This window comes from Sorex fumeus, unplaced genomic scaffold (genome assembly GCF_029834395.1).
Source record: "Sorex fumeus unplaced genomic scaffold, SorFum_2.1 ptg000037l, whole genome shotgun sequence".
Taxonomy (NCBI): domain Eukaryota; kingdom Metazoa; phylum Chordata; class Mammalia; order Eulipotyphla; family Soricidae; genus Sorex; species Sorex fumeus.
The window spans coordinates 19,104,069-19,116,797 of NW_026606094.1; the positions used below are offsets into that span (position 1 = coordinate 19,104,069).

The 12,729-nt window shown below is 36.8% G+C and overlaps 1 protein-coding gene across 1 annotated transcript in view; it reads left to right on the top strand.

Annotated features, from left to right (window-relative positions):
- The window catches only part of BMT2 (base methyltransferase of 25S rRNA 2 homolog), a 60,502-nt gene that overhangs the window by 32,613 nt on the left and 15,160 nt on the right, over positions 1-12,729 (top strand). Inside the window, exon 3 of the mRNA XM_056118324.1 lies at positions 8,769-8,939. Within this exon, the coding sequence (XP_055974299.1) occupies positions 8,769-8,939 (171 nt within the window). The remainder of the gene's footprint in view (positions 1-8,768; positions 8,940-12,729) is intronic.

A 12,729-nucleotide genomic window follows, 5' to 3' on the forward strand; every position in this document is an offset into this window, starting at 1 on the left:
CAATGTTTAATACAGAATTTTTTTTTTTGGCCTGATTGATCTACCCAGTGGTGAGAGGAAGGTGTTAAAATCAACTACTACTACAGTGTTACTATTGATAATCTTAACTACTTAACTATGTTCTGTTAGCAGTTGCTTTATGTATTTTTGATTGTCCTCCATTTGGTATTTGTTAATAAAGAGTATTCTTGATGTATAGATCCTTAATCATTATAAAATATCCTCTCTCTTTGTATAATTCGGAGTGTGTTTTAATATAAGTAAGGCTGTCCCCACATTTTCAGCTTTTTTTTTTTAGTTGTTGTATTTTATTTTAGGCACTGTGCTATACAAAATTGTCATTGGTAGAGTTTCATACATAAAATGTTTCAGTAACACACCTTCCATCATTGTTCCAATGTCGTCCTCACCTCTCAATCCTCACCTCATGGTAACTTTTATACTGAAGACCAGAAAACTATTTATAATATTTTTTTCTAGCAATTCCTTTGATAGTTATCAAACTATACAGGTATGTCTGCTGTAAGCAGCAGAAAGTTGAGTTCAATTTTTGGATCCATCTGGTCTTGGTGTATTTTGGTTGGTGTGTTCAGGTTGTTGATGTTAAGTGAAATTATTGAAGTAAAGGAATTTTTGCCATTATTTCGAGTGGATTATGAGTTTTTGTGAAGTTTGCCCATGCTGCTTTGGTCTCTTTTATTTTTTTAAGACCTGCATTGTTGTTTTTTGTTTCTTTTTATTGAATCACCATGAGATACAGTTACAAAGCTTTCATGTCATGATCCGGTTTCAGTCATATAATGTTACAACACCAATCCCTCCACCAGTGTACATTCCCTTATGTAGAAGTACCATAGTTTCTTTTACCAGTCTTCTGTTCTTGGGCACTTGGGTTGTTTCCAGATTCTGGCTATTGTGAGCAGTGCTACAATGAACATACTAGCACAGGTGTCATTTCTGCTGTGTGTTTTTCGTTTTTGCACCCGGGGGTTATATTCCCAGAAGTGGCATTGCTGGATCATATGGAAACTCAATTTCTGTTTTTTGGGGGTTTTTTTGTTTGTTTGTTTGTTTTTGGTTCACACCCAGTGATGCTCAGGGGTTACTCCTGGCTTTGCACTCAGGAATTACTCCTGGTGGTACTCGGGACCATATGGGATGCTGGGATTCAAACCTGGGTTGACCACATGAAAGACAAATGCTCTACCTGCTGTGCTGTTACTCCAGCCCCCAATTTCTGGGTTTTTTTGCTTGTTTATTTGGTTTTTGTTTTTTTTGTTTTGTTTTGTTTTTAAGGAATACTCATATTGTTCTCCAAAAGAGCTGGATCAGTCGGCATTCCCAGCAACAATGAATGAGTCCCTTTCTCCCCGCATCTATGCTACCACAGGTTGTTCTTATTCTTTTTGGTGTGTGCCAGTGTCTGTGGTGTAAGGTTATATCATTGTTGTTTTGATTTGTATCTCCCTGATGATTAGCATTGTAGAGCATGTGGAGCATGTTTTTATGTGTCTTTGTAGGCAGAACCCTCCATGGCATTGAAGCTAAAGGCATCTTTAATGATGAAACACCACTGTGTACACAAGTGGAAGCAAAGATAAACAATAGAGACTACACTAAGCTAAGAATCTTCTGCACCTCAAAACAAATGGTGACCAAGATACAGAGACAGTCCACAGAATGGGAAAAATTATTTACCCAATACCCTCAGATAAGGGGTTAATATCCAAGATATATAAGGCACTCGTAGAACTTTACAAGATAAAAACCTCTAACCCCATCAAAAAATGAGGAGAAGAAATGAACAGAAACTTCTTCAAAATAGAAATCTTTTATTTTCTTGTCCTGTTTAGAGGGCTGGAGCCATAGCACAGCGGGTAGGGCATTGGCCTTGCACTCAGCCAACATGGCTGACCCGAGTTCGATTCCTCCGCCCCTCTCGGAGAGCCTGGCAAGCTACCGAGAGTATCTTGCCCACAGGGAAAAGCGTGGCAAGCTACCCTTGACTTATTAGATATGCCAAACACAGTAACAAGTGTCACAATGGAGATGTTACTGGGCCCACTCGAGCAAATCGATGAACAACGGGAGGACAGTGACAGTGACAGTCCTGCTTAGGTATTGGCCTTTATGAGGCGGTCAGGTTCCAGTTGCCTCTTCATGGTTGTGACCTCTGAGTATACGTGCCTTGAGATATACCATATAATTTACCTCTGAACTTCTCTGTATCCCCTCTTAGGTTCAAAGCTGGTGATCTTCGTCTGCTCTGTACAAGACCCCATTATTCGTGTGTCTCCCCCTGTACCCCATTTTATGTTTTTAGTATAACACCAAAGAATAAGATTTCTTTGCTTTTTTTTTTTTACTCCATCACACTACCCAGCCCCTTTTTAAAATTAAGGCACCGCGGTTTATAAAATTCTTAGTAATATAGACTTTTAGGTCCTAATGTTCTAACTCCAGACTCATGTCCAGTATCAGTGTCCGCCCATCAAGGTCTCACAGTCCCCAACCCACCTTCTTGGCAAAGTTACCTTTTTTAAGTTGATTGTCAGAGTTTGGGTTACTTGTTCAGAGTAGTGTTGAAAGTTAGCTTTTGACATACACAGTTACCTCAGTAGTCCAGCACCAAAGTGTCCTAGGTTCCCGACCAATGTTTCTGTGTTGGCACCAATTCACCTCATCATCTCCACCCCGACACACACTTTTAGTCATCATTTTCAGTTTTATAATCCAGGGCAAAGGATTTTTCCATGCTTTCCACTCTCTGCTTTTGTTTCTCTATATACCACAGATGAGTGAGTTTATCTGATTATCTTTACCATCATACCATCCAGTTCTATCTTAACTTGCGGCAATGTATGATATGTAACACAATGGATTACAGCTTTAAGAGAAGACGAAACTATGCCGTTCTTTGCTTTTCTTCTTGAGAAGAGGGTGTTGTGCCATACACAGTGATGCTCGGGAGCTATTCTTGGTTCTTGTTCATTGGTGATCCTGGCAGTACTTACAGGGGACTATAAGTGGAGCTCAGGATTTGAACTTAAGTTGTTAGGATGCAAGGCCTTACCTTCTATACAATCTCTCTGATTTAGTACTTTTTTGTTTTTGTTTGGTTTATTGGGAGGATGGAGGGGGCAGGTGGGGCCACACCCAACTGTGCTCAGAGCTTACCCCTGACTCTGTGCCTTTGTGCACAGGGACCACTCCTGGCAGTGCTCAGGGACCTATATGTGGTGCCAGGGATTTGAACAGTCAGCCGCATAGTATGTTATTACCCCTATAGTATCTCTCTGGCCCAATTTCTTTATTTTTTATTTATTTTTTTACTTTAAACATCTATTTATTTATTTATTTTGTTTTGCTTTGTTTGAAGGGTTTTTATTTTGGGGGTGGGGGCCCACACCTGGCGTGTTCCAGGTTCTTGGAATCCACGCAGTGCCAGGACTTGAACATGCAAGGGAAGCATGTTCAACCCCTGAACTAGCCTCAGGCCCCTTGTCGCAGCTCTTTCCTGCTTTCTGCCACTCCTCTCTATCCTGTGAGACACATTCTGGGCCTTCCTTTGATGAATTGTATGCGGGGGAAGTGAAGTTGGGAAAACTCTGGAAACTAGGCCTCAGGAAGCTTTGCCACTCTCATCTTTTCTTTCCCTTCTGGAATACTGTGTCACCAAGAAGTCTGGGGTAGAAGATCACAAGGCAGCTTGCATGCGGCTGATCGGGGTTTGATCCCAGGAACCACGAGCCTCGCCAGGATGATCACAGAACACAGAGTCAGGAGTAAGCCCTGAGCACCACCAGGTGTGACCTGGCTTTCCAAAAAGCTCCGAGGCTGCTGCCATCTTGCTTCCCAGAGGGAAAAAGGCAGAAGGGAGCAACACCCTTTCCCCCTCTGGGCAGGCATGGTGGCATGGATTAACGCATAGTCCATTTACTTTTCTGCCGTAAGCTGCCGGGCTCTGCATTAAGTCCTTGTGCTTCTGGAGCCCTGGCCCTGCCGGAGAGCCACTCATGGGGGGCAACTCATGACCTCGTTAGGGCGTGAAGGATGAGCCAGGAACACCCCCCTTCCCATGAGGTTTTAGCCGCCCTGTCACGACCGGCTCATACCTGGCTTTCCAAAAAACTTCGAGGTGGCTGCCGTCTTGCTTTCCCCAATTTCTTTATTTTTTAATGGAGACCAAATAGTGCTTCTAGCAAAGCTGGTTTAGTCATAATAAGCTTTTTTTTTAGTTCTTGTTTGTTCATAAAACTTTCTCTCCCTCAAATTTGAATGATAACCTAATTGGTAAGAGAATTTGTGCTAGTATATTTTATACAGTCTATTGGATTTGTTATAATCTCACACCTGCGATGGGTCTTCTGGAAGTTCCTTCAAGAAACTAACATATATGAATGTATATATGTAATAATTTCCATATGGTTTTTTATCTTTGATCTTACTGCTCTCAAGACTCTTTATCTTGTCTTTTGTCATTTTAATTATAATGTGTTTTAAGAGTTTTTCTGTTTGTGTTTATTTTGCTTTGAAGTCCTACAGCATGTTGGATCTGGGTATGTGACTCAGTCCTCAGAGTGGGAAAATTCTCAGTAGTAATTTCTTTAACCAATAGTTCTTCCTCATTCTCTCTTTCTTCTCCCACGGAGATGGTTTCTAGTGATTTGGATCTTGTTATTCTTTATACTGTCTTTTGCACAGTAGTTTTTTATTCAGTGAGGTTTAGGTTCTTGATTCTTTATTAATTTCATGTGACTTCAGTGTTGCATCTAAAATGTCAAGCCCAGGCACATCTCTTTTCTACTAAGAAATTTGTAAAACTCTAGAAATTTTGTACTTTCCTGTTATACATTTACAGTCTAAGATTAATTTTGAATTAATTTTTGTAATGAATTCTGTATCTGCATGTTCATTTTTGAGGGACGTGATGGATATCCAGCTCAGTCCTATTCACTGAAAAGAGTTGCCTTTACTTCGTTGTATTGCCCTTGACCTTTGTCAATATCAGTTAACTATATGAATCTTTTTATGGATTCTCTACTCTGTTCCATTGATCTGTTTAATTTTTTGCCAATACCATGCTGTCTTAATTGCTATAGTCTTGTAGTAAGTCACTGAAAGCATTAATGTCTGTCTATCAGCTTTATTGTCCTTCAGTACTGTATTGACTATTCTGGGTCTTTTTCCTCTCCATATAAATTTGAAAAGCAATTTGTTAATATCCGTAAATTAGTTTGCTGTGTTTTTGATTGGGATTTGTTGAACATATAGATCAGTTTTACAAATACCTGTATCATGGCTGTGCTGACTGTTTCTTTTCATATGCATGGAATATATATCCATTTATTTAATCTCAGGTTTTAAAATTTTAGTTCTAAGGGTTTTCATATTTACTATTCCTTAATTATACAAATTAATATTCAAGTTTGGGGAATTTTTATCCACTAAAGAGTTTTGATTACCTTCTCTTTTAATAGAAACTTTTGTATGGTTACCAGGTTTCTTGGGCATTTCTTTTATGTATTTAATCTATTTTGTCGGAGTAGATCTAAATGTGTGGGTAGGAGTTTGGGTGGCTTCCTTTGTGTCTATTTTATATTTATTAATTTTTTGTTTGGGGGACACACCCAATAGTGTTCAAGACTTACTCCTGGTTCTGTGCTCAGGAGTCATTCCTGGTGGGGCTCGGGTATGGTGGGTGCGTGTGGGTGTCAGAGTGTGAAGCCAGGTCAGCCTTGTGCAAGGCAAGCACCCTACTCACTGTACAATTGCTATGACCTCAGTTTTGTGCCTTATTTTTGATGAACTTTCTTAATTGGTATGAATATAAAAATGCAGCTATTTAGTGGCTCCAGAACTATGTAGCAGTGCAGCTGATGAACTGTCCTCCCATTGTTCATCGATTTGCTCGAGTGGGCACCAGTAACGTCTCACAACAAATTGTGAGACTTGTTACTGTTTTTGGCATATTGAATACACCACGGGTAGCTTGCCAGGCTTTGCCATGCTGGTGAGATATTCTAGGTAGCTTGTCAGGCTCCCCAAGAGGGGCAGAGGAATCGAACCTGGGTTGGCCTGGTGCAAAGCAAACACCCTACCTGCTGTGCTATCACTCCAGAACTATGTAAGATGAGGGCAACTGAATATGTTGCTAACTATTATGAAGAGAAGTAGTGAACTTTTTACCTTTGTATTTTACACCAAAGTGAAATGTTATATGATAGAACTATTATATTAGTATTAAATTTAAGGTGATAGAGGGTGCATTTTAAATTAACTTGACTGAGTTTTAAATATGTACAGTAAAATGCAAGCATTCCTCTGTGAGTTCAGTGGGTATGATAATTGTTTATTCTTAATTACCATCACCACTGTCAAGATAGTAACATAACTGTTCTAAAAAGTTCCATTATACATCTTAGAACTCAATCCTGTCCCACCAATTCCCATTAAGCCACTAAATTGCTCTCCGTTTCTAAATTAAACTTCTAAATCCACTTTTTAAAAAATTGGCTTGTGAGTATCCTATGATTTGCAGCTAGCAAATCTCTCCAGTATCATCTGATCCCCACACTTTTCTCTCTGTATACTAGTCACAGAATTACTTACACTTCTGAGATCATTCTTCTGTTTTTTTATCAAACACTTTGGATTTCATTGTCTTTAACTGATGCACACCTCTGCAGGATTCTGTTCATGTTATTTCTGCCTAAAATGTTTTCTTCTTAATACTCTTCTTCACCAAAATTTTTATTATTTTATACTTAATTCAAGAACCATGATTTACAAAGTTTCTGATGAGTTTTAAGTATTTAATTTCTAAATGCTAATCCCACCACTATCTACTTCTTTTCCTCCACCAATGTTCCTGTACACTGTCCAACCCACTCCCACCCCAAACCCCTCTTTTTAATCTTTTGTTTGTGTTTTTGGACCACACTCAGTGGTACTCAGGAATTGCCTATGACTCTGTACTCAGGAATCACTCCTGGTGATCTTAGAGGACCATATGGGATACTAGGGATGAAACCCAGGTCTGCCATATGCAAGGCAAACACCCTACCTACTGTACTTCTATGACTTCTTTGTTTGGTGTATTGATTTTGGGTTGGGTGGAGCATCATTCAACTGTGACCTATCAGATAGATATTATTATTGCATAATTTATTGTTTTCACTAGTCTAAACTACCTTTTCAATTTTTTTCTCAGCACCTAGCTGAAAGCCTGGCACATAATTCTTAATAAATATATGATTGATGATGACTCGGTCTGTGTAGGACAAGTGAATTACTGATACTGAAGTAATAGCATCCACTAATTGTTAGAAGAAACAAGCATTATTCCCTTCTACTTGAATATGCCAGTTTTAATTTAATAGTACTTCTTTCGTTTTGTTTTTGGTTTCTTTGGGCTTATGTTTATTTGACTTTGGTTTTTCGTTCACACCCAGCTGTGTTCAGGGCTTAACTCCTGGAGGGATGTAGGTGACATTAAGTAGTGTCTGGGATGAAAACCAAGCATCTTAGCTTCTGTCCTACCTTTCTGCATCACCCTGTGTTTTTGGAATCTCACTCGTGTTGATTGTAAAAATAGTCTAAACTTGTTGCAAGTGTAAGTTATAGTAAGTAAAAATAAAGTGGTTTATTTTTGCGATCTAATAAGAGAGAAAATTTGTTTAAATTCTACTTCAGTTTAGATATCTAAAATCTTTGATGTCTGTCAATTAATTTTACTAAAGTGTATGTCTCCTATCACATAAACTCAAGGACAAGATCTTGTTCTTACTAAACCTTTTTCTTTTAAGTTTTTTGGATTTGATATCTGATAAGTGTTTCTCTTGATTTGTGGTGAAGATTCGTTGACCCCTTTTACAAAGTTCTTTTTCAAAACATTACACACATCTCATTGTTGTCCTCTTTTATACTGAAACATGGTGCCCTACTGTTTAAACCTAAAATTTTACTAAATATGTAGAAAATTTTAAGTTTATTGCAGTCTTAAGTGTTTGATTCAGAATAATAACCAGGATTTAGTCTGAACTATATATGAGTTTTAAATGATCTATTTTGGAACATTTGCATTTTACATGTACTAAATGATCTCTTGGGGAATAGGAATAATTTTCATGTACTATATAAAATGTTATATTAAAACCTTTGTTCTCCCTGAATGTCTATCTTGTGGTAGTTCCATTTTACAATAGCTAGATTTTTATGCCCTTCTTTGAAAAAAAATAAAAAATGGTTCTTAATATGTTGGCAGCTTGATTTTTGTAAACCAAGTGAGATTTAAAAAGCAACTTTGGAAATCTGTCTGCTGTCAGTAAAGTTGGGATATAGAAATACACACGCACGCACATACACACACCGAGGTATTGTATTTGCCATATATATTATATATATAAGATGTGTATCATATGTATGAATAGCTTATATTCATTAACTATTTTATATGTTGTTACTCAGTAGCAGAATTACCTAAGCTTTTCTGGAGGAAGTTATGTTTTAGTTCATCATGTTTTAGTTCATCAAAACACACCAGCATATTCATACTCCTGGCAGACATACTTTTCCTTTATTAAACATAATCTATGATTATACTTTGCTGTATGTTAATTTAAAAGAATTTAAAGTACCACAAAGTGTCTCAAACTCCTTTGGGACATTTTCAGAGCAGAAATCTGTATTGTGAAACTTCACATAAAGGCTGGTCTTCTTTTTACATTTTATCTGGTTCTTCTAAGCAACTTTATTTTGTATTGTAGTGTATGCAGAGAATATTTCCAAAATGGTGGGAAGAGAAAAGCACTTGAAAAAGATGAAAAAAGAGCTATACTCGCCAATAAGACCACTCCAGCCTTAAATCCCCACGAATCTTCTAAACTTGAAGGTCATTTAACCAACCTCAGCTTTACAAACCCTGAACTTATAAATGAGTAAGTATTCTTCTCTACTTTATCATTACTGCCCAGGGATAGCTATAATGCATCCTAATATAAAATAATGTGGTTCATCCCAAGTAGTAAATAGTTTTTATTATTTTTTTTATTTTATAATATTTTATTAAGTAGTATGAGACTTTTACTTCTACAAGTATTGGAAATGAGCATTTTTGTAATATGGTTAAGGCTTTTGTATCTGGTACCTTTATCCAGAGTAAGCAATTGATTTCATGCATGGAAATACTGACTATAATACAAAAAATTTAAAATAATCATTAAAATTTAATAATTTTAATGACTTTACCTAGTGAACAGTTTTTAATAATCTAATATAAAGTAATGGTTAACTCCAAGTAGTAAACAATTAACTTGTCCCTATGATACTATAGGATAAAAAATGAAGGTTTTTTCGACTTTGAATCCCATCAAATGTGATGCAAAGTAGGAGGCAACTAACCTTAGAGGGAAATACTATATTATTTCAGTTCTGCTTTGGGGCAGGGATTGGGGTTCGGGATGGAAACACTCAAAATATGGTGGTGGGAAGATGTAAGGGTGGTGGGATTGGTGTTTAAACATTAAATGTAATCAAGTATTGTGAACTATTTTATAAAATAAAAAATTTTAAAAAAAGAAATGAAGGTTTATAGTGTCAAGTAGAAAGTAAGTATAAAATTTTATATGTGCAGTCTATTGAAACATAGATAGGATATCTGGAAAACTAGTGGTTCTGTGCCAAAATTAGTCTTCTCTAAAATGAGAAACAACAGTTAATTAAATGTCAATAATAGTTATTCCATAGTAATACAAAAAATCAAATCAACAAAAGTTGAGAGAATAGAAATGACTCATTTATCTGCACTTGGAAACTATCAAGAGAACTAGGTGATACCATCTGAATATATTGACTTAATACCTGATTCATTCTGGAAGATGAATGGAAAGGGAAACGTCAATTGTGGAACTTCAGGGAATACTTACACATGACTAATAGGTATGGAAAAGAATCTTCATTGAACATATAGGAGTTCATAAGGATTATCACTAATTAGGTTTAGATTGAGGTGGGGTTCAGAGGAGTGATGCTCAAGAGGATAATGATACTGAGTGGAGAGTTTAAGATAATGTCTTTAAAGAAATTCAGGTCAAGCGCCTACCAACATGATTCCAACACATTTTATTTTGCACGTTATTCTATAGTATATAACTTTTTTGTATGGCATAATAAGAACAACATTTTAAAATATTAATACTAATACAATAACACTAGTAAGTTAGAGAATGAAAAGGATAGCAATTAAAGCCAAAGAACAGGAAAACTATGTGAACGGGGTAAAAAGAATTGGGTGAGTTTAAAAGCAAATTATATTAATGCTACAACTTTAGTCATCATCCATAACAGAATCACTTTCTTAATTTATTAAAAAAATCTTATTTTGTACAACCCTGAATAAATACTTAAAGACTATGCTTTATTCTTTGATTTTTCAGATAGGTATTTATAATCCAAATTTTTTTTTTAAATTCTCCTTTGTTAGCACAGCGGTAGGGCGTTTGCCTTGCACGCAGCCAACATGGCTGACCCAAGTTCGATTCCTCTGCCCCTCTCGGAGAGCCCGGCAAGCTACTGGGAGTATCTCGCCCGCACGGCAGAGCCTGGCAAGCTCCCCGTGACGTATTCGATATGCCAAACACAGTAACAACAAAGTCTCCAATGGAGACAGTTACTGGGCCCACTCGAGCAAATCGATGATCAACGGGAGGGCCTTTACTTTTTACTTTACTTGTTATTTTGGCATGACTAGCACTTGTTGCTGTGGTCACACACTTGGTTGAGTTCCATTATTGATTGCGCACTCTGTTATACATTGCCTCTGGGTTAGAAATGTGGATGAAACACAGAGCTTACCACCTGTAAGGTCCCTACCATCTGAGCTATTCCCATTCAATGGTCCATAAATTCCTCCTTAATTTTGCTGAAATCACTGATTATGCCCTGCAAATGAATTGTCCATTGTTAATACCATTTTGCTTCATTAATTATAACATAATAACCTGTCTTATTAATGTTAAACCTTAGAAAACATTTGCTAATTTTATATATGGTGTTGGAGAGTACATATATTTTCTTCCTTCTTTCCCTCTCATATCCCTTCTACAGGTATAAGGTACAATTCATTCGTCATCTTAGCGTTTTGATGTGAATGTTTAAAAATATTGATCTGATAACTGCCATGTTGTAGATAGTGTAATGCAGATTTTTTACTTTGTTTCATACATATAATACCAGTTTTCTGAGAATCCTGATAAAGTGCATTTCATTTCATATTTGAGCATCTTGAACATAGCTGGATAATTTAACCAAGACAATGAAGACTCATAAACAGTTATTCTGAGGAAATTCCATGAAGACAAATTTTAAGTTGTAGAATGCTTAACTTACATGCACTAAATAGATTTATAGATTACTTACTTTTTAATTTTAAGGCACTGTGATTTCATAGTTAGGTATACAGTTTTCCAGCACCAGCCCCACCACTGGTTTCAGCTTCTCTCCTCCAGTGTCCCTAGGTTCCTTCCCCACTCCCACCTGCCTCCTTGACAGGCACAATTTTAAGTTTGATTGTATAGTTTGGATCGCATGCCTTCAGTGTTATTGGCTCTGTGATTTAGTTATGTAGACATACCCACCACCAATGGATGCACTACAATTTTCACTTTACTGCTCTGTCTATAAGTAGGGTGACATAAGTCCAGACTTGCCTTATACAATGCTGGCTTATACATGTTAATAGTCCTTTCTTTAAGCTATATGTCCCAGTTTGGATTATAAACTAAATCTTCATTCCTACCTGTGATCCACAGAATCCATGATTTAACCATATTCAAAAATATACAGTAAGAAAAGGGGGATAGATTTAGAGAGTAGAACAAAAGACATCATAATGTGTCAGATGATTTTTTAGATATCACAAGGGGTAAAAATGGATTTTTTTCATGGACTTAAAAGAGCAAGCAAAATGAAAAGGAAGCAGAAAATCTATATTTGAAAACTAAAGAAAAAACTAGTGACCGTAAGGTGAGGTATCAGGTATCATCAACTAAATCATAAACATTTGCAGTCATTCAAGAAATAGTTTTTTTTTCTAAACTGAAAAAGAAAAAGATTTTTTGCTTGTCATACTATCGTATCTTGATTTGTGAACCATCTATAGAGTACTACTAAACAGTTTTTGATGCATGCAAACTACATGCATGTAGTAATGGTAACAAGTGTGAGATGGGTTAATTTTACTTAGACTCTAAATGCACTACGTGACATTGAATCTATAAGCACTCTTTATATATATAGGCAATTCCTTCACACCAAAATACCTGAATAAATGTTTAGGAGAATCAAAAGGAATCGTGACAGTAGGGCATTTGCCTTGCATGCGGCCGACCTGGTGGACTGGAGTTCAATTCTTCGCTTCTTTCAGAGAGTCCGGCAAGCTACCGAGAGTATCTCGCCTGCATGGCAAAGCCTGGCAAGCTACCCGTGATGTATTTGATATGCCAAACACAGTAACAAGTCTCACAATGGAGACATTACTGAGCTCGCTCGAGTAAATCGATGAACGGGAGGACAATGCTACAGTGCTACAATAATGTTTTAATACTATGGCGTTTTTAAAAACAGAAAATTTTCAATTATATACTGTGCTTTATGCAGAATGAGTGACAATATTTTCCCTTGTTTTTCATGTTCTTTGATTAATATTTATAAAATTAAATACAGTTTAAC